General features: G+C 39.1%; 1 protein-coding gene across 1 annotated transcript in view; it reads right to left on the bottom strand.

Annotated features, from left to right (window-relative positions):
* Positions 1-7,919: 7,919 nt before the first annotated feature.
* mtmr14 (myotubularin related protein 14) overlaps positions 7,920-22,265 on the bottom strand; it is a 50,653-nt gene continuing 36,307 nt past the window's right edge. The window contains exons 17-19 of the mRNA XM_042498775.2: positions 19,705-19,878; positions 18,327-18,533; positions 7,920-14,620 (exon numbers count right to left, since the gene is read on the bottom strand). Of these exons, the coding sequence (XP_042354709.2) occupies positions 14,440-14,620; positions 18,327-18,533; positions 19,705-19,878 (562 nt within the window). The 3' untranslated portion in view covers positions 7,920-14,439. The remainder of the gene's footprint in view (positions 14,621-18,326; positions 18,534-19,704; positions 19,879-22,265) is intronic.

Genomic DNA, 22,265 nt, shown 5'->3' with positions numbered 1-22,265 from the left:
AGTATAGTGTGTCATAGAAAATACATAAACAACATCATAGTTTAGTATGTTTTGCAAAAATCATGAAACCGTCACAATGTAGTATCTTCTCCAAAAACCTTAAAAAACATTAAAATATAGCATGTTGTCCAGAATTAATTTTAAAAAACCAACAACAACAGAAAACGTCATAGTATAGTATGTCATCCAAAGATGCATTAAAACTCTACAGTATATTGTGTCGACCAAAAATAATAAATAACATCATAGTATATTGTGTCGTCCAAAATTAATCAAAAAATGTCAGAATAAAACGTTATGCTTTAGTATGTCACCCAAAATTGAAATGGACTGCATTTTTTTTCTTTTTTTAATTACATATGTATTTAATATATTTTTACATTACAGGCATATTTACACACCACACCACCACAACCAGAAAGTGCAGCGAGAAAGAGAAAAAAAAGGAAAGTACACCATCTTATATACAGCTATGTATATATAGTTCAAAGATTCCAAGATGTGTTCTCCCAGCATTTTTGTCCTTCAGTCCATTTAATGATTATGAGTAGTGCTTTAATCAGGGCCCGAGCACCGCACGGTGCGAGGACCCTCTTGAAACTAAAGGAATTCTTCTTTTTATTATCATTAGGGCCCGAGCACCAAACCTCTTGAAACTGAAGGAATTATTATTATTATTATTAGGGTGCCTGCACTGCGTAGCATCAAAAAAAAACATGTGAAGCATCAGGAGGTTTTGCTTCGTGGGTAAATCATGTGGTTGGTGTACCTGAGGTTGGAGGTTCAAGACTTTTTTGGGACAAGTGACTTTGGAAAGGCTGCTGTCCAAAGCCCAGAGCTAAAGGGACCGTCAAAAACATGCGACGTGTCAGGAGATTTGGCTCATTGGGTAAATCAGGTGGTTGGTGTACCTGGGGTTGGTGGTTTGAGACTTATTTGGGGCACTTGCTTGGAGTTCCAGAGGTTGTGGAATCAAATTCCCTTTCTCACATCCGAGAAAGGTGTATTTTAAAGGTATCTAGACAAGAGAGGGAATTTGGGTGGAGAGGCTCCAAGGGAAAGGAAGTGCAGTCAAGAGACAGGAAGGATAGTCAAGAGGAGACATGCAAGCACTTAGCTGATTATCAGCCTGACTCATGTATCAGTCGAGTTTCCAACAGACTTCACTGCCGATACTGAATTTTCTGTTTCAACACCATATGACTCTTACGTCAGTAGAGCAGACAGATATGTCAAGCAATATTTTATTTTATTTATGCCATAAAATATAATTTGGCTGTAGATTCATACAGTTTAGACACCTATTGTTTTTCATGTAACATTCATAAAGTGTACGGCAGTGCTCGGTCAGTAATAGGGTTACTGTGAAAAAGATTCTACTCTGTCCCTTCTGTCGGATGATGAGGAGTTCAGGTGACTAGTAATAATAATAGTAATAGTTATTTGAACTATGCATACACACACTGGCACTTGCTGGAAACACTTGTTGGCCAGCAAGGTGAGGAATGTCCACACCTCCTTGAGCGACTACAGTGTGATCCTTCTGGTTGCCACTTTGGGGGGAAAAAGAATGATACAAAACTGCGGCCGCTACAGTAGCTTAGCTCTTTGCACTGTTCAGGGTATTCAGTGCGTGCTGCGCATTGATGATGCAGTGACGTTTCTCTCTGACCAATCAGTGGTCTGCAGTGCGTCCACGTCACCTTTTAGTAGCACCAGTGTTGCCAACTCCTCTGTAAGGAAAGTAGCTATTGGCTCTCCAGAAAGTCGCTAGAAGTAGCTAGATGACATAATCAACTAATTTGCATAATATGAAATTCTGAGAGAGGCAAGACTAACATAAAAGGCTGACCAGGTAGTTTACAAACTAACTATTTATGTATTTACAAAGTTGTTGTTGTTGCCATATAACTATAATGTTAGCTTTTTTCTTTTCTTTTCTAGTGACCTGATAAAAACAGAGCGAAAGAAAAATGTGGTCTTGTAGCTTATATTTGGCTAGAGGAGAAGAGGGACAAGAAACTGACTGAGTGTGTGAGTGAGATTGACTGAAACAGAAAGAACTGTGTGAGGGATTTTAGGGTATGAAATTAAGAAAGAGTGAATATTTTAACAAAAACATAACGTCTCTGCTGTAACTGTACAAAATCATCATCTGTGATTAGTCGTAAGCTGCACACGCGTGATTCATTTGCAGGGCAGACAGCTCTCGCTCAGAGTGGTCACGGAGTCCACTGCAGGTTGGGACTGCAGCGCTGCTGGTCAGACATGCTGCATGAGTGCTGTGTGAGTGGTGACAAGGAGACGGCAGCTGCCCTTACTGTGCTCAGCTCTTGTGAGCGCAGTTGTAACGTGGAACCGCAGAATGGGATATGTTAGATGCTTTTTGCAGACATTTGTCAACACAATCATTCCCAAAATGACCAGAAAAAGTCACTAGATTTGTCGCTGGTCGCTTTTGTCTTATTAAGTCGTCAAGGGGGTCTGAAAAGTCGTTAGATATAGTAACAAAGTCGCCAAGTTGGCAACACTGCTTAGCACTAGTGCACTACAATAAACACTTGAAGGGCTCTGCTCAGTACCAAGCCCCCAGGAAGTGCGCTGCGCTCTAATGCGAAATTTACACAGTAGCTGAAAGTGGAATTACACCGTCACTTAATGCACACTGGCTCAGAAAGACTTAACATTTGCTTAACATTTGGAAAGAGATGTCCTGAAATCACTGAATTTAAAAAAAAAAAAAAACACATTAACTTTTCAGAACAAATTTTTAAATAGTCATAATTTAAAACATCAAGTCATAAAGACATAAAATGCGCCATTTTCCGAATAAAGAGGTATTTCTCCAGACATAAAAAGAAAGCACATCAGACCCATGGGATTCCACTGCATGCATGTGCATGTAATTCTTGGAGTCCCTGACACAACACAGGCTTCGTGCTGGCTGTAGTAATGGATGTTTTTGCTGTCCTTCATTTTTAAATCATAATTCATCATTTTTACCATCTATGGATGTCTTACCATGTCTGTATCATAGATTGTATATACAGTCTACAGTCTGTATTCAAACAACCGGTTATCATTAAACGTAGCATTCACTTGAAGTTAGGCTGGTTTTTTTTTTGGTTTTTTTTCTCAAATATGTTTATTGAGCTTTTTATATTAACATAACAATACAAAAACAACATCGAAAACAATGCACAGTACAACATTGGTCTAGACAGCCAGTGCACATACATATTTTGCAAAATTAAAAATAAATAAATAAATAAATAAATAAATAATAATAAATAAATAAATAAAGTAAAGAAAAAATACACCCCAGATCACAGTTCTAGAAGTTTCAAATGACCAGGTTGTAGGTACAGTGTTGTACAGGTACTGAGGTAAAGTACAAAGGCTAGCCAAGGACAACACTTGAAAGCACTGAAGCCACTGTGGAATTGGAAAAGTGAAGGTATGGAGTCCAAATGTCCATAAACTGTCCTTCTGATGAGTGAAGCAGACAGGTCAGGTACTCAAGGGGAAAACATTCTATAATTATCTTATGCCAGTTTGATTTGGTGGGGGGTTTGTCGCAAAAAGATGTTCTTCCTTGCTGCATATGTAAGAATGTTGTACAGTCTGGTAGAGTTGGCATCCACAATAGTATCTTGACTGGGGTAACCCAGGATTAAAGAAAGAGGGTCCATGCGTAACACAACGCCAAATATGTTTTCCAAATCCTGCAAAACATCTGTCCAATATGCTTGAATTTTAGGACAAGACCAAATACAATGAGTATAGGTACCCACTGAGATTTTACATTTTAAACATGCAGGTGAGAGTTGAGAATTCATTTTATGTCTTTTGTTAGGAGAGATTTGTAGACGGTGGATAGTCTTGAATTGCAGCAATCTGGCACGGTTACATACAGAAATTTTCTTTGTTTGAGACCATATTTTAGTCCATTTATCCCCATCAATATTTATACTAAGTTCGTGTTGCCACGTCTGCATAACATCTTGTACATTTATCACATCAGTCTGGCTTAGAACATTGTAAAAGCGAGTAATGCATTTCTTAGCTGGGCCAAGGAGGAGTAATTGTTCAACTGCAGATGTAGTAGCATCAGTATTGAGAGTAGTTTCCCTGTTTATGAAGTCCCAAATCTGCAGGTATTTAAAAAAATCGTGTTTGGGGAGACTATACTTTTCTTGAAGTTGTGCATATGATAGCATTGATGCTCCCTGAAATAAATTATGCATCCTCTTTATCCCTTGAGTTGCCCAAGTGCTATAGCCAACATCCATCATGCCTGGTAGGAAGTTAGGATTGCCCTGAATTGGGACCAATGGAGATGTTTGTCCAGACCTCCCTTGAAGCTTTTGCGTAATAAACCATGCTTTTAATGTATTAGATATTATAGGGTTGTTTTTGCAATGGCTCCTGGCTGTCTTTAAGTCTTTGAAGGCCAAAAGGCCTGACAGGGAGCCTGAGGTCTGTGACTTTTCTAGACTCAGCAAATCAGAGGTAGGATCCTCCTTGACCCATTCTGCTATAAATTTTAAATGGGATGCTCGTTGATACCATTTGATGTTGGGGAGATCTAGACCACCCTTCGAACAAGGGAGTTGTAGTTTTGTTACTTTTAGCCTTGGCTTTCTCTTGTTCCAAATGAAGTCACTCAACCATCCATTGAGCAATTTCAGTACCTTGCCTGCCAAGAGTAGTGAGATCATTTGTAGGGGGTATAACAATCTTGGTAAAATATTCATTTTGATGATGACGACTCTACCGAGCAGTGACAAGGGGAGTGGAGACCATCTGTTCAGGTCCTTCTTTATGGAGTCTAAGAGGGGGTTAAAATTAGCTTTAAACATTTCGTGAAACAAAGGTGTAATGTTAATGCCCAGATAGACAAAACCTGTAATGGACCATCTAAACGGGAATGACGGTAGTGTGTTAGTTCTATCTCTAAGGCCTCCCATTGGCATAGCCAAAGATTTTGAGAAATTGATTTTGTAACCCGAAAAACATCCAAAGATAGTGATTACATCAACAAGACGTGAAACAGAAGTTCCAGGCTCCAGCGCATACAGTAAAACGTCATCTGCGTACAGAGAAATTTTATGTTGAATCCCACCCACATTTAAGCCTATTATTTCAGGGTCTTGCCTTATGGCCTCAGCAAGAGGCTCTATTGCAAGAGCAAAAAGGGCGGGGCTAAGAGGGCAGCCCTGACGTGTTGAGCGATGAAGTGGGAAATTGTCAGATCTATAGCCACTGGTGATGACTGCAGCCATGGGGCTTTTATATAGTAGTTTGACCCATTTGATGAAATTATCTCCCAAATCAAATTTATGTAAGACATTAAACAGGTATGGCCACCCAACACGGTCAAATGCCTTTTCTGCATCCAATGAAATTACCATGCTATCAATTTCCTGTGTCTGACAAATATTGATAATATGTAGAAGCCTCCTAACATTGTAACTAGAACTCCTACCTTTGATAAAGTCGTCTGATCCTCTCCGATGAGAAAAGGTAGAACTTTCTTGAGACGTAGTGCTAAAATTTTGGATAATATTTTAATGTGCTGATTCAGAAGAGCAATAGGCCTGTATCCTGAGCAGTCCTCAGGGGACTTTCCTTTTTTTAAAATTAAAGTGATATTGGCTTCTCTTAGTGAGTTGGGAAGGTTATCAGTGATGAAAGAATGTTCCAACATTTCCAAGAAGGGGTCCACAAGCACATCTTGAAATTCCCGATAAAATTCACTGCTCAAGCCATCACGCCCTGGTGTCTTGCCTGACTGTAGGCCTTTAAGTGCTAATAAGGCCTCTTCCCTGGAGATGGGGGCATTTAAGTCACGCTTTTGGGGACAGAGATGGTTGGAAGGGTTAGTCTCCCTAGAAATGATTCCATCCTATCTGTGACTCCCTGTGGTTGATCTGATTCATACAACTTAGCATAAAATTGTTGTAGTATTTCTATGCATACTTTGAGTTTTTACTTTGTTAAATGCTCCTCCTACATTTCTGTACGGAAGCCCTAAGCGGACGTGTTTTTTTTTTTTTTTTACAAGCCGTTTTCTCGATATAACGAGATATTATCTCGTTATAACAAGATATTATCTCGTTATCTCGAGAAAACGGAGTTTGTTTTCCTGAGATATTATCTCGTTATCTCGAGAAAACGAACTTTGTTTTTTGGTTTGTTTATTTAAACTTTATTGAATGAACGTCAGAAGAAGAAGTGGCGGGTGGAAGATGTGACAGCAGGTGCCGTGCGATGTTCAGCGCGGACAAATGCGTGCAGGTTCTCGCCCCTGCACGTACCAAAAAGCACCGGAGCAACAGTATAATAATCTAGTTATGATTACTGATGAATTTGGGGGATGTGCTCCTATAATAATCATCTTATCTTGCGCATTTGTCCGCGCTGAACTAAAAAAAAAAAAACAAAGTTCGTTTTCTCGAGATAACGACTTAATATCTCGGGAAAACAAAGTTCGTTTTCTCGAGATAACAAGATAATATCTCAGGAAAACAAACTCCGTTTTCTCGAGATAACGAGATAATATCTTGTTATAACGAGATAATATCTCGTTATATCGAGAAAACGGCTTGTAAAAAAAAAAAAAAAAAGGGCTTCCGTATTTCTGAGCCCATTAGATCTGAACAGTTTATTCAGTGAACAGCAAGAATAATTTAAGCCCATCAACAGTTGATTAATCAGATAAATATTTCATGAATTAATAATTCACTGAAACATTCCAGTGTTCATAACTCTGAGGCTGTGAGGAGATGGAGTTGACTTAATAATCACAAGCTGACTTGGTTCAGGACAGATCCCAGCAAACATCTGACCTGCTGAGATGTCATGTGTCACTGTGTGTGACCTCTGACCTCCAAACTCAAACACTCCCTTCACATGCTCCTTGGAAATATTTTTTTTAGCATATTTACCGTATTTACGAGTTACGAGCACAAGAACGGCCCTCCAAAGTCACAAGTGGAAACTTGAGAAACTTCAGTAATACTGAAATTGCTGAGTTGTGACATTTGCGTGACCTTTCAGGGCAGCAGAAACGGTGGAAAGCATGTCAACAGTGTCAACAACTGATGGTAAAAAACAATATATTTTGTTATTTTGGTCCTAGTTGCTATCATTTACTCTTAGTTGCACATTTTAGTATCTGCATCTATAAGCTGCAGCAAGCAAGCAAACTTTGAACTATAAAGAATGACGGGCATGTACACTGATATTGATAACACGTTATGTTAACGTTATTTTTGCCAACTTGACATCATAAATGCATAAACATAATGGGAAAAAGTAAATTCATGTATTAAATGTCAATTTTTGATAACATGTCAAGTCTAAATGGTATTAATGTTAACTGCTGTCTATTTTAAGTGACCTGCATAAAATATAAAAATATATAAAAATACAATATAAAAAAATATTTAAAAAATGGAAACAGTTATCAGTCTCTTGTTTAAACACTGTTAGTATTACAATGCAACCTATCCTCTTTGTAGCTTCCATGTTGATCCCACTTTACGACCTTAAAGCACATGAACACAACAAAGTCGGAGGAATGACTTCCCAATTCGGGAACTATGACCCTCCAACATCACATGAACGCAGCAAAAGTTAAAAAGGCACAATTTGTTCAGACTAACAATTAAATTTGCTTTGATTCTGATGAAGTGGGAATTTGAAAGCATTCACTTATTTAACTGCTTTATGTAATCACATTAGATCTGACTTGTACTATCTGTGTATAGAAAACACTTAACATCGGCTTAGCCGTTAATGGAAGGAGACTACAGGGTGTAAATAGTTGATATATCTCACTGTGGATAACAAATACATAAGAAGCTACTGAGATCATCTGCTGATGCCAAATCATTTGAAAACGACAGAAATACTCAAGTCACGAAGATGTTTGTTTTGTTGTTTATTCACAATCGCCACCTGCCGCTCGGCTCACCTTTTATCGTAGCCGTTGCCTGCCAACAATTAAGAGCAATTCATAACAAAAAAACAAAAGGTAGAATTACTTAAAAATGCATCAACTGTACAAAGAAATATCTTCACACAGAGAACATCGGGACGAGTGCAATGCAGCATTTTCATTAATAAGAGATTCTCAAATAAAAATAATATGTAAAACAAATAAAACCATCATACGCTGCAACTGAGTCAAACCTGGAGGATGTCATGCAAAACCAGTGAGTGGAAAAGTGATTTGAAGTAGATCAGGGTGAAAGATGACAATGTTTTTGCAAGTGTCCTTTGAAATTCTAAAGAAAATATGAAAGCTCGACTGAATTAGAACTCATTCTCAGGAAAAACACCTTAAAAAGACATTTTAAAACCCGACAGGGAGATGAGAGCATGCCTGAAAAACCGACTCGTCTCAAATAATGCAGGACAGATTGTTCTGCTGTCGGTTTGTAGAGGAGTACAAAATTAAACCGCTTCTTCCACAGCTCATGCAGAGATCTGATACATGCAGCCAGATGAACCAAATGTTCACGTGTTCCTGAATGCATCAACCATAAAGAGACGTAAACTCAAAATGTGATTTTGTGGAACAAGGAAAGCAGAATTTTGGCTTTGAATCTAGTAGAACACCAAATTCTACCAAGAAAGAACAGTCAAACACTTTGGGAAATGCTCTCATTCTAATTCATTCTGAGAGTGAGATGTTAAAATCCAAACCACTTTCAGGTCTGCGCGTTAAGTTCAGAGCCTGAGTCAGGAAACGGTTAGCCTAGCTTTGCATAAAGACTTTAAAATGGGGAAAAAGCTTTCCTATGTCTAATGTCTAAAAGAAAATACACCAACACCTCTAAAATGTATTATACTAGAAACACCACAGAGTATCCAAACAAAGTAAAAGAAAAAACAAAAGTTAAGTAATTATTTTATGAGAATAAAGTTATAATTATGAGGAAAAAGTCATCATATTATAAGAATAAAGTCTTAATATAATGAGATTAAACTTGTACATTTACAAGAAAAAGGATGTATAGAGAAAAGGTCCATCCTGGGCTTCCTGACAAAATACAAAGTAAACAGGCCTGTTTAACAGTGTCCATTCACTAGCTGTACACATTCCTACTGCTTAAAATAATAATTCAAAAGAGTAGGCCATTCTAAGCATCATGAAACTAGACCTGAACCCAAGCTTTCAGCATAAAAGTCCCGAACATGAACCATTCATCCATCACTTCTGATCATTCAGTTATACTTTGTAGCTTTTTATACTATATTGGCCAATTTTCGGGTCTTAATCCATGACTTTATGTCTCACAAAATTACAAGCTTCATCTTGTAATATTGTAACTTTTTTTCTTGTAAATTTACTAGTTTTTCTTCCCCTCAAAATGGTGACATTATTCTCATAACATTATGACTTTATTCTACAAATCTACTTTTTTTTTTTTTTTAACATGTCTCTAATCCTCTGTCATAAGATAAATCCAAGCAGCAACCTCCAAGGCTAAAAAAATGAAGCCAACACTGAAGTGCCAAAACCTGCAGTTCCTCTGATGGCCACTTGAGGCTGTCTCCAATCCGGAGTCAATGCCCATAGACCCCCACATTAAAATGTCCCCACCAGATGAAATGAAAATGTTTGGTACAAAAAAATAATGTTGGTCATATTGCTAATTTCAACATTTGTTTCATATAACATGTCTGTCTACATTTTAGTAAGGCCAAAATTATGAATATTTAAGTCATATCAAAGACCATTGGTCAGATTCATCCCTCAATCCTCCACTGCTCCACTCTCTTGCCCAAATATGGTCACCTCTAGCTCCAAAAAACCCAAGAAGGCGAAAGCCGAAATATCGAACTTTGTCCATTAGCTATACAGTCTATGGATACAACATGGTATTTAAGCTTTTGAGGTCTCGTTATGCATATTTTTTTTTTACTTTAACAAAGTTAAGCTAACCATTTCCTCCCCAGTCTTTATGCATATCAAGGCTAAATGCATCCTGCCTTCAGCTCATTATTTAATGCAGAGACATATATAATTGGTGTCAATCTCCTCATCTCACTATTAGAAAGAAAGATTTCCAAAAATCCTACTAGAATTATTCCTTCGATCAATAAAATACTCTTTGCCTACAGTCTTTCTCAAAGGCAGAAATACACTCTCATTCATCTCAGGGCGAATGACTAAAATCCATCTCATCACCATTATCAGGGGTCTCTATAAGACTCAACAGCTTCATGTTACTGTACAACAACAACAAAAAAACCCAAAACAAAAAGACATATAATCTTGCAACCACGTGAGTGATAACAGGGAAACCCCAAAAGCTTTATTGCAAAGCTAACGCTGCTAATGCTCTACGGTCCAAACTTCCATTAACAACAAGCTGCAAACAGCGGAAGCTCTTAAAACCATTAAGGAAACAGAAATACACCTGAAACTGGACCAGAAGAAGAACAGATCTGATCCAGCGATACTGAAGATAAAAAAGGCACAACAAATGGTCCTGAGGTTTAGCAGCCGTCAAAACCGTTTGGCAACACCGACAAGCTCGTTTCAAATAAAATCCTTCCACAGAATTCATGTCTGTCCGAGCGTGACCTGAAAGAAGACGCACATGCTTTTTGAACGACTTGTGTGTGATAATAGCTGGGCAGAAACCTCAGCACTGGCAGGAATCACTAACCTTCCTTCAATGGAGTCCGATGAAAAAGAACATTGAAAAGGCCTTCGGTTCACAGATTTGCTACCACAATGCTCAGTGTCTCATGTGCTACCTTGTCAGTGCTACTGAAGAAGAAAAGCAAGAACGCAGAAGAAAAAGAAAGACGATATGGACTCAAGTGGAGGATATGGAGACATTAGACTGTGAAACGATTGCTTGAAAATGTTTGTAACTTAATTTTCTGGGTTAAGTTCTTCGAAATTGTATGCTAAGCGGGGCCATTCAGTCCCTGTGGATGTTTGATGATCAAAACATATTTTGTAAAGCTATCTTATTAAAGGATACGATCAGATTCTATCTTCCTCACATGCCATGCGTCCTCTGAAAGAGCTGCAGGCTGCTGTAATCATCCCTTCTAATCAAACTGACTATGAACTTTGACAAACTATTCTCCCAGCCTTCGAGTGTGATCATTCCGAACAGCTTTGACCTTTAGACATGTTCGGATACCACTTTGCACAAACTAGTTTGTGTGCTTCAGTTGAAGCTTTAGCTTCAAACAAAGTGCTTGCTGGGTCATCGAACAGTGTAGAAAACCCCTCCTCCTACAGCTTTACAAGTCAGAATCTAGGCCTTTCAGAAACCGTACATCAGGCCGTTTCACCTGGTGACTGAGCAGGTGTGCAAAGGTGAGAATGTAGACAGGATATCAACTTTTCTCGCAGCACCATAAGTGCCTTCAACAACAAACTCAGAGTGTGCGCTCTTATCACTACCTAAACATTGCCTCTAATTTTCTCTATGACAGCAGGCTTTTTCACTTCAAGTACAGCCTTTCAGAACACGTAGAAAGGCTTTTGTATTGAGACATGGTCAGACAACATGCCGTATGGATTAGTTTGTTGCGGGTAGCAAACACTCGCCAAGACTGAAATCCCTCCAGTCACAGTCAGTCAGTTTGACTGAGGTTACATGGAAAAGAATAACCCACTGATGATACTTATTCTGGTTCTGATCATATTCAGGATATGGTGTTAACATGAGCACAGAGGAATCGAGCTAGCAACATTCCACATTTACACCACAGTAGAGTACTCCAGCTAATATATTCAGATTTCTCATAAACAGATACATGATTTACATGGTCAAACACACAGATGGAATATTGTATGAAAATGCCCGATTGGTAAACAGGTTATTCATGTCGATGTAAGCGCACCCACAGAATGTGATGTAAGACCAGGACACAGCAGTGTCACTGTGTGTGTTTCCATCCACATCTTTTCATGCACACTTTCAGTTTGCACAAAAAAGACATGAATGGAAATGCCCCAAAAGTCTTAAAAAATATGATAAATCACAGTTAAATAAAAAGTTTTACCCGCAGGGGACATGGAAAAATAGGCAAATCAATAAAAGGTAAATGCGACAAAGGGACTGTTTACATGGCAATGGTTCTTGCATGAAAAATGTTAAACTTCTGTTGTGGTGTGGCCTTTCGTTCACATGACAACGGCATTCTGGGGGCCTGAAAAACTGTTGAAACTGTGTTCCAGAATGTAATAGATTGAAAATGCCACCACCTTCTGACGCCATGTAAATTAGCAATGCGCGGATCATTATGGTCGCACTTGCGTGGTGTTCTTCTATGGTGTGTCATTGCAAAGTTACACCGCCAACTACTGGCCTGACATGCATGCTACAGCATTTTTGGTTGCTTCGGTGGATCCGTGAACACGAGGAGCATTTCCACAATGTCATCATATGATCACAGATTTATTTATTTTTTTTACGCAAAGGAAAGACTTTTCTGTTTTTTGCAGCGCCATTCTCATCTAAATGTGAGCGCAATGAAATGTCATTGTATAGGCAACTGCAAACTCTCTTTGTTGCCTCTGGAAGCTTTTAACAGCTGATGCCGGCACACATGGCTGTTAGCAAAACTCTTCCAACATTTCCATTGACCAGTGTACTCTCTGTTATTATACATTAATTGGTGTCCTTCATCTGAGGTTTGACTGGGGCTCTTTTAATAACCTCATCTCGATGCACCCTCTTCTTCTGAGGTGAAACCTGACAGAAGAATCAGCACAACCTACTGATTATTTCGATGAACTTCTAATTTTCGTATAACAGTAGAGGATGGAGAACCACATCAATTTGCATTTTCTGGAAATTTGGTAAAATGTTTTACTATATTTGGATGGAAACACAACTCATACTGCTGAAGCCTCACATTGGCTTCAGCTGAAAGAGGAGCGTACAAATCACCTTACTGCAAGTTTGGAAAGAAGACAATACTGAAAACACTGGATAAGTCTTTCAGGGCACACATGGCATGTGAGTACTGCGTTAAAGGTCCAGTGTGTAGAATTCAGTGGCATCTAGTGGTGAGGCTGCCGATTGCAACCAAATGAAACTGTCAAGCATGTAGGAGAGCAACACGGCAAATGTGAAAACACAAAAGGCCACATCTGTTTGATTTGTCTGTTTTGGGCTACTGTAGAAACAAGATGGCGGACTCCGGGGATGGGGACCCGCTTCATATGTTGATATAATCTGCTCATTCTGAGGTAAGTCTTAGTTTGAGGTGATAATACACTAAAGAAAACATAGCAATGAATATTATATTCCACTTCTGTCAATATACCCCCTAAATCTACACACTGGACCATTTAACCCTTTGAAACCTGGCTGGATTTCTTTCAAAAACACAGGAAGAAAGCAATGAGCAATAAAAGAATCAATTATCCCAAAATTTGTGACAAATGAAATGAAAGTAAAAAGAAAAAGAACAAGAAGAAAGAAATGATCTAAAAAGTAATTAAAAATGTATCATTTTGTAACATAATTTTAAATATGTAATTATCATAATTGTAAATGTAGTTCTACCCAATTTCTTTCTTTTTATTTTCCTAGACATTTTTCCCTGACTGTTCTAATTTTTTCCCCTATCTTTTTTCAAATCATTTTCTAAATCTACTAAATTATTGCAATTTGTGGGACATTTAACAGCAAGTTTCCCATTGCCTTTTACCCCCATGTTTTTGGAAGAAATCACACAAATTTGCTCAGGGTTCACATGGTTAGTGCAGAGTTTATAAGTCTTGACCTCAGCGTTGTGCTCTCTTCAATTTGATTCGATTTCAATCAACTGTGCAAGACTAGAAAAAAACGCTTGTTGCCATTTCTGTCAGAACACAATAAGTGCTGCATTCATCTAACCTTTATAATCCACCTCAACAACACAACATTCCTCTGCTTGGAGCAGTAAGAATAGCAGCACAAAACAAAAGACATAAAAATATTAGGGCTGCCTGTATATTAGGACGGTCACTGCAAGGACTCTGAAGGGATCTGAAGGAATTCGGAATAGATCAAGGAAGAGCAGAGGAAGGAAGAAGTGTGAATATTGTGCCTGTAACAGGTACATAGCCCATGTTCTCAACCATTTACATTTCAACAGCTAGACAGCCTTCTTATTATCCTTTTTGATACTGTGGCTGAAACCGTTTCCCTCCCTGAATGTGAAGGATGAACTCCACATTGAAGAAATCTAGAGAAATGTTGGAGCAGCACAGAAAAAAAAATGTTTGTAAGGTATAAAAAACAAAATCAAAGGAAATTGAAGAAAAAAATGGAGAAAGCTTCACCCCTGGATAGAACAGAGATGTTTGGCACTTTATTGTACTGAGTCCAGGCATGTTGGATCGACTGTGGATGGAGGGATGGATGGAGGCAGAAGGAGGGTCTGAAGTCACATTGAGAGGGTTCAGACGATGGCGTTGGTGCCTCGGAGGCCGACCCCGCGGGCGAATTGCTCCAGCAGGCCGGAGATGGCGCCTGAGGGGCTGGGCGCTGAGGACTTGAGGCCAACAGTGGAGCTGTAGGCCGCCAGGAAGACTTCCCGCACTGCCTCCAGACGGGCCTGACGCTCAGAGGGGAAGGGACACCTGGAGGGGAGAGAGGAAGGAGGGAGGGATGGGAAACAAGAGGGAGCGAGATAAAACATGAAGAAAAAGGTTAGGGAGGAAAGTCCTACTTTAAAAATGCTGCAAAAACAATAACACAAGAGGAAGTCTGCCAAGAAATCAGCAGAGTGATGCAGGCGGAGGCAGTTTGGATCAACCCAATAATGTACTTCTGAATTAACCATCACAGAACTCACACACTCGTCATTATCGCTCCCTTCTCCCCAGCTCCTCTCTTTCAATCCAAATAAAGACAGATGGATGCTATTTTGCCTTTTCTGGCTGCGAGTGATGCTGCTGGGACCCTCAGTTCAGCAGTCAGATAAAGCTGAAATTAAAATGCATCCCCTGAAGGGAGCAGAGAGTAAAAAGATGAGTCAGAGGGAGAACCTGGTGAGAATATCATGTCCCCTGACTCTCATCCTCGTCTGGGGCTGGGTTCAGCGGGGGGGCACAGAGCAGCGACAGAGGTTCCCCAACAGGAACACAACGCTGCTCATGTTTTAAATGAACACATACACAAACACACTTTTGCTTTTTTAGAATATCAGGATGACCAAGATACAGGATCAGAGTTCCCAAACATTTTTAATGACAAAATTTAATGTAATTTATGTATTTTTGTGTATTGTGTATGTATTTACCTCATGTAAACGACTGCAGCAGCCAAACTATGAATGAATGCAGTGATCATTCCCCAGCTAACATACTGTATGACAAGCTCGACTCGCGCAAAAGTTACCTCACTGAAGGCCATTCTCTCCATTTACAAGCAGGCTCTTTAAGTGCTAGACAGAAAACCCAAAACTCACCTTCACTGCAAAAACATTACATCCTCAGTTGGGAAAATCCAATGAAATACGCTGACATCTGCCTGATTTTTAAAATACTAAATGGTAAGGCTCCTCCACCACTCAGCACTGTCATTGGGCAGAAAAACTCTAACAGCAGAAGAGCCACCAGGTATGCACTGAGAGGGGACTGTGAAATCCCTGACAGGTCCAGCGCCTCCAGCCAAGCATGCTCCTCTGTAAGAGTTTCTCAACTAAACCTACACACCTTCACACAAAGGCTCAAGGCCTGGCTCCTGGAAAGTCAGACGTGAACATCTGTAATCAACACTGTGCATTGTTCGCTAAAGCAATACTGTTGTTATATTGGCAAACCTGCTGCTAACTTACCTTATTTCCTTTGCCTGATGCCAGGCGGCCAGCTTTGCATGAATATGTATGAAATATCTATTTTAGTGACAACCTGTCTAACTTTGTGCTGCATGGCCTGCCTGTGTTTTAGTGCATACTAACATATTACTAACCCATAACTGCATCTTTTAACAATTTTGCTTCTTTGCTGTAGCTGCTCTGCATGTCTGCATGTCATGCTCAGTTGTGTGTCACTGCCTCACACTGTGTGCATGACTATTTGTGCTAAAATACTACATGTTGTTGCTGTGCTGTTGTTTTATACTGGCGTTCTGCTGTTTCTTATAACTTCCGGTTCCCTCGTCTCAAAGTCTCTGGGTTTTTTGAATGGGTTTTTGGTAAAATGCCTTAAGTAAGGTCTGAGGTTACAACAGGCTAAATATATTTGGAGTTTTGTTCTGCAAGATAAAATCTGTCCGTATTAACCCAATTTTTTAACTTTTTGCGTATCACATCATAACAGTGTTTGTTGGGGACGTTAGATGTCATCACACCAGAAACAGAAATTACCAATGACACCAGCAGTTGACACAGCCATGATCATTAGCTAGATCAGGTCACGTTAACAAGAGAGAGTTTTGTAGAAAATTAAGCGTACAAAATCAAATCAGTAGTTGAACAATTCCGGGTAGTAATGTTTAAGTTGTGCGACCGCAATGTAGTTCATGTATAGCCTAACTGTTTGTATGTATTTTTATGATTATGCATCCTCCATAGTTAGTTCGAGACTCTATGTGTACCTCAAGGAAGACCTACCTATATATGGCAAAGTCTTAGTGCCTGTAAGTTATGCTTGACCATGGATACCTGAGCTGGACCAGTGCCACTAAATTTAGCAACACAAATACATGCCTCATTCCTCAAAAAAAGTCTAGTACCTGACATGTTAGTAATTGATACCTACCATCTACGTCACAGCATTGTATAAATACTGCCTTTCTATGTGATCGGTGTCAGCCAGCTTTCTATGTTCTGTGTCAGTTAGTCTGCGTTTAGTCTTGTCTCTGTCTGGGCTGACCCGAGCGCTCGTCTTTGCTGTACTTGTCATTTTGTAGGCTTTGTTTTAGTTCATCTTTGTACTCATCTTCATTTATGTTGTACTCGTTTATTGTACTCATGTTTGTTGTAATTGTAATTTTAAGTGTATACTCATACTTTTACTCATATTAAACGTGAGCTGATCGAAGCTTCAACAGGTGTCTCCATCGTTCGGAAGTCATGACAGAAAACTCATACTATCACTAACAATAGCTTTTTGTTTCTGGTGATTTCATTTACGCTTCAAAACACAAAAAAGTGGTGTTCATCTGTGAAAATTATCATGCTGAACAAAAAATTCAAGTATCATAAACTAGTGTATGTCACAGAGCTTATGTTTGGCGATCATCGATAATCCCATTCAAAAATCCTGTAAGGTTTTTGTCGAGGGAACCAGTGCGATGCTAATTTACGGGTTGGCCTTCACCAAACTATTGCTTCATATGGCTCATCTTCAGCGTTCCTGTTTGTTGTAGCTGTTGCTGCCTTTATGTGTCCTGCTGCCCTTGTCAGTTGAAGACTAGTTTGATATCTAGCACTGGCACATTAACAGAGATGTCGGCTAATGTGTGCTGTCCTTATTAATAAATAAAAGGAAATGAAAAATTGCTAAAATTTTCCATGACTTAAAGAGGAAGGAAATCCAGGCACTCCAAAGATGTGAAATGTGAAAAACAAGGAGGAATTACATTAGAAAGCCTTTAGTATAGAGAGTAAATCATAAAAAACAAATATGTTTCAACCACCGCAGCTTCTTCTGTAACAGATTGTGGTTAATGGGTATATGATATCGTCTCATATCGATCGCAGGCCCATCAACCCAATCAAATGGAAATTGTATTGTGGCAGACTTTGTGATATTGACAGATATTGTATCCTTGTCCAAAGTATTGATATAATATTGAATCCTGATAAAACTGGTGATTTTCACCCCTACAGTACATACATATATGCTAGCATTATCCAGTGACACAAGTCCCTAATTTGATTTAAACATTGGGCCCTGCACCAATCAGGGCAAACTTATTTTCATAAGAACGACAGAAAAAAGATGCACACGGTTTCCTTAGCAGAGGCCGAGAATCACTGTCAAACCCATACCTTAACTTAATCTCCTGTAATATACACTAACCTTTCTTTAACCCTTTGAAACCTGAGCAAATTGGCTTGATTTGTTTTAAAAGGTTGTGAAGAAGGCACTGAGCAACTTTACGAGAAAAAAAGCAAAGTAAAAAGTAAAAACAAATAAGAAAATGACCTCAAAAAGTGCTAAAAAAACAAACTAACACTAAACAAAATATGTGGGACATTTTTTTCCAAGTTGCACATTGCAGATAGCATTTTTTTTCCTCATGTTTTTAAAAGAACATCTCTGGCTTCAGAAGTTTAACTGAGTTCCAACAGGAAGACTGACAGTAATGATGGTGAGGTTGTACAGTATTACTCACATTCGTCCACTGGGTCCTTCATCCTGAAAACTGAAGGGCAGGGGGGAGTCGTAGGCAGCAGCCACAGCAGATGAGGTGGAGGAAGCTGAGGCCGCAGGTGGAGGGAAGTGAGCGTGGTCATGGATGCTGCCACAACCCGAAACTATTTGCCAACTCCCGTACTCTGTTGAGAGCGAGGAACCTGACCGAGTGTAGTCTGCCGCTAACCTGAGAGAGGCAGAGGACAGAGAGAGGGAGGATGAGTCAAAATGACTAAATGACAGAGAGACAGTAAAATTACTGGGCGACAATCACAGATAATACATTGTGAAAACAGCTGAAGAACTTTTTACCACCGGACAATTATTTATTCCACAAGTGAAGAAAGTGGGGAATTGCTGAACGTGCTGGTGGTGGCTCATTGTAAACAACGCTAGCCAACATTAGCCAAAGTGTCAACAAAAGTGTAAGGGGAGATGTAATTTTGGGAACTTTTTACTCAGCTATAAAGCTAAACCGCAGGCTCTCCAGCTCTCTGCTGCAGCCTCCTCTACATAGACAAATCAAATATGTGAAGAGCTGAGTTGACAGTTTGACTGAAAGCATGCTAACTTTAAGAGCAGACTTAAGACCTTCCATTGACAAAGCTTATAATAAGGGCTGGCTCATGCTTGCCTTGGACCAGCCCCTAGTTAAGGCTGACATAGGCGTAGTCTGCCGGGGGACATTCTATGATACACTGAGCTCCTTTCTCCTTCTCTCCCTCTCTTCATCGGCATGCAACACGCATGTTCTTTTACTGCACAACACTAGCTTAGCTTCTTTTGGATCAATGTATTTTCCTTTTTATTTGGTTTATTTATTTACATAACCTTCTAGCTGAGGCAGTACAGACTTTAGGGATATGAAGCATTTGAAGATATTCTAAACAATGACATCAACATAAGCAAAAATACCAATGTTGACACTGGCGGACCATTTCTTTTTCAGACTGAGCCTTGTCACTTTACTGTGACCAAGAAAAAGTTGTATTTCTGTTTTAGAAGGATTACTTTTACTTTACTATTACTTAACATTTTTTGGGTTTCTATTGTATGTATTAATTGTGATTGAAGGTCTTCTTTTATGTCAGTAATTAGTGGGAAAATGTATATACACAGAATGTGAACCAAGCAAACTAATAGTTTTAGTGTCAGAGCAGAACACCAGAGGAACTCTCTCTCATTGGCCATGCATGAGCTGCAGTTTGAGGCCACAGGCCCTGCTGGCAGCTCCGCAGCGAAGGCACTGCGCCTCTGGTGATCATCCAAAATTTACATTACTCAAGCTAAGTGCGTGTATAAAAATAAGATGGCACACAAACTTGGACTGGCCGATGGAGTTGTGTCGACTTACTCACCTTCTTCCAGGGACAGCCAATGGGCTGCTGCCAGTGCGTGTGACACCATGTTCTGATTGGTTGGAGGAGGAGCTGGAAGACCTGGCCTCATTGAGTGGATGAGAGAGGTGCTCATCCAGAGGGTTCTGTTTATTCCAAACAACCATCTGAGGAGAGGAGGTGGTGCCTTTTCTCCTGAGGGGAGAGAGAACGCATCAGCATCCACAGAGTGAACAGAACCAGCAGCTTGTAATGAAAGTTTGTCTCCAATTAGTATAAAATGAAAAAATAGCTTTGAATTGATTAAAGTTTATTGATAACACTTTCTATGAAGACCACATCTTTAATACATCATGAAGGCATTCATGGTGAATTATCAATCAGTCAGTAAATCAATCACTTTTTATTTATACAGCACCTTTAAAAAAACCCCGAATTCAATTCAGAAAGAAGAAAAAATGGATCTTAAAATGCAGAATAAGTATAAACCATAAAATTGTGAGACACCGTGAGATACTTCATAAAAGCCGACTAAAAAGACAGGTTTTTAGTTTACGTTTACAAGTATCAATTTTTCCAGCCCCTCTCAGGTCCTCCAACAGGCTGTTCCAGCTTTTGGGAGTGTAATGGCTAAATAATTAGAATGCTTTCATAATGCCTTTTGACTACACTCATAAACGCATATAATGCTTACTGATGCTCTTTCTGTTCTCTTACTTTAATAAATACATACAATCATAACATGATATGTTGATTGTTGATGTGTGTATAGGTTAGCATAGGTATTTATAATGCATTATAAGCCCCATCGTTCAACCTCTAGTTTATAACTAGTCATAAGCATCCATAAGACCCTTGATACTTATAATTGACATCTATAATGTGTCTAACTAACTCTAATCTAACTGTTGATATAGTACATCAGAAAGCATGATGTGTGTTTATGAGTGTACTCATAAAGCATGATGGATATATTCTAATTCACTATGAATGCCCTCACAATGCATTATAGATGTAATCTTGTTACAAGTTTAATTTAAGTAACTTAAAGCATCTTCAAAAAAAACATACTTCCTTCTCAGGATTGACTGAAATGAAAACATCTGACAGAAGTCTGCTGTTTTACTTTTATTAAATTGAACCGAAGGCCCTGTTAAGGTTTCTGCACTGCACAATAAAATTTTTCATTAAAATGTCATTAATTAAAATGAGACCACACTGTTGGCAGAGAGGGGTCATTTCCACTGTTATCTCCATTTGAAGGTCACAACATATACATGAAGGAAATCGTCAACCCCCCAGCACTGCAGCATTAACTGATGCCACAGTGTGAAAACCCTGAACCCTCATGAACTTACTGAGTGTGTGTCAAAGCCCGGGCGTTCATCAGGGTGGACCTTGGAACTGGCCTGTTATACTGATAATTTTGCCAAGTTGTAAGATGCTGTCTCAATATTGTAAATGGTTTTGCAGTGTTATCTTCAAATTACTGATCTGTTGCTCAAACTGAATGTCCTGGATCATATTCCATCGTCTAAATGGTATTCATATTTTAAGAAAGACAGTCTTTTGATAAGAGCCATGTGTCCTATGAGTTGCGCTGATGTGCAACTGAGGCCCACCACAATGGCAGCACTCTGCCACCGCTCCCTGATCCCTCTAGCTCGAGTCAAGCGGCTGAGTTTTATTCTGTGACAAGTGAACATTTTTCACCTTCGGAGTTTGACAAGGCAATTAAGGGTGATAATTACTGTAATCTTATGTTCACAGAGATACCTGAATTTAAATTAACACTCAGTATGTTTACATGATGTTTAAAAAAGTTGAATTATTGTGTTAGTCCAACTAAAACTATACTTTTAAAACACACAATACACATGATAACTTGACTGTTACAGCACACTATGAGTCCTTACTACAGGTGATTGTTGATTTGTGTATAGGTGAGCATAGGTATTTATAATGCATTATAAGCCTCATCAGTCACCTCTGGTTTGTAACTTGTCAAAACCATCCATAAGACCCTTGATACTTATAATTCAGTATAAGTCTCATCTATAATGTATTATACCTGTTAGTCCAACCGAAATCAAACTAAATCTAACACACCCAGATAATTCAATTGGAAGTCAAGCTATTTTGTCATGTAAACACCTTAGTTGGACTTAGACTTAGACAACTGATATATGCATACTCTGTGTTTACAGATAGGGACTGTTCGTCACTTATGAGCAGGGACTTGCATTTTTAATTTTGGCTTAGGGACATACAACTTAAAAAGGTAGTATTTTATATTTGTTTTAAACAAAAAAGTCACACCCCAGCCACTCCCCTCCTCTGATAAATAAAGTGCAGCCCCACGTCACAAGCACAGAAGCTAAATAATGTCCTGCTGTGGATGGGGCTGCAACAAAACATCCTTTAGACACCTAAAAATCAATATCAGGCTTAACAGGTATAAGACGGACAGATAACCTTGAGGTCAACACAGTACATAAATCTACAGATGAAAAAAAAACAGTGTGATATTCTACACCAGTGAATGGTATGCAAAATTTGCTGTTTTCAAAACATTAATAAAC

Source organism: Plectropomus leopardus, chromosome 2, assembly GCF_026936395.1.
Source record: "Plectropomus leopardus strain MGB_pleo_1.0 chromosome 2, ASM2693639v1, whole genome shotgun sequence".
Taxonomy (NCBI): Eukaryota; Metazoa; Chordata; class Actinopteri; order Perciformes; family Serranidae; genus Plectropomus; species Plectropomus leopardus.
The sequence above is the reverse complement of the archived record's forward strand: the minus strand, read 5'-3'. Positions and strand labels throughout refer to the sequence as shown.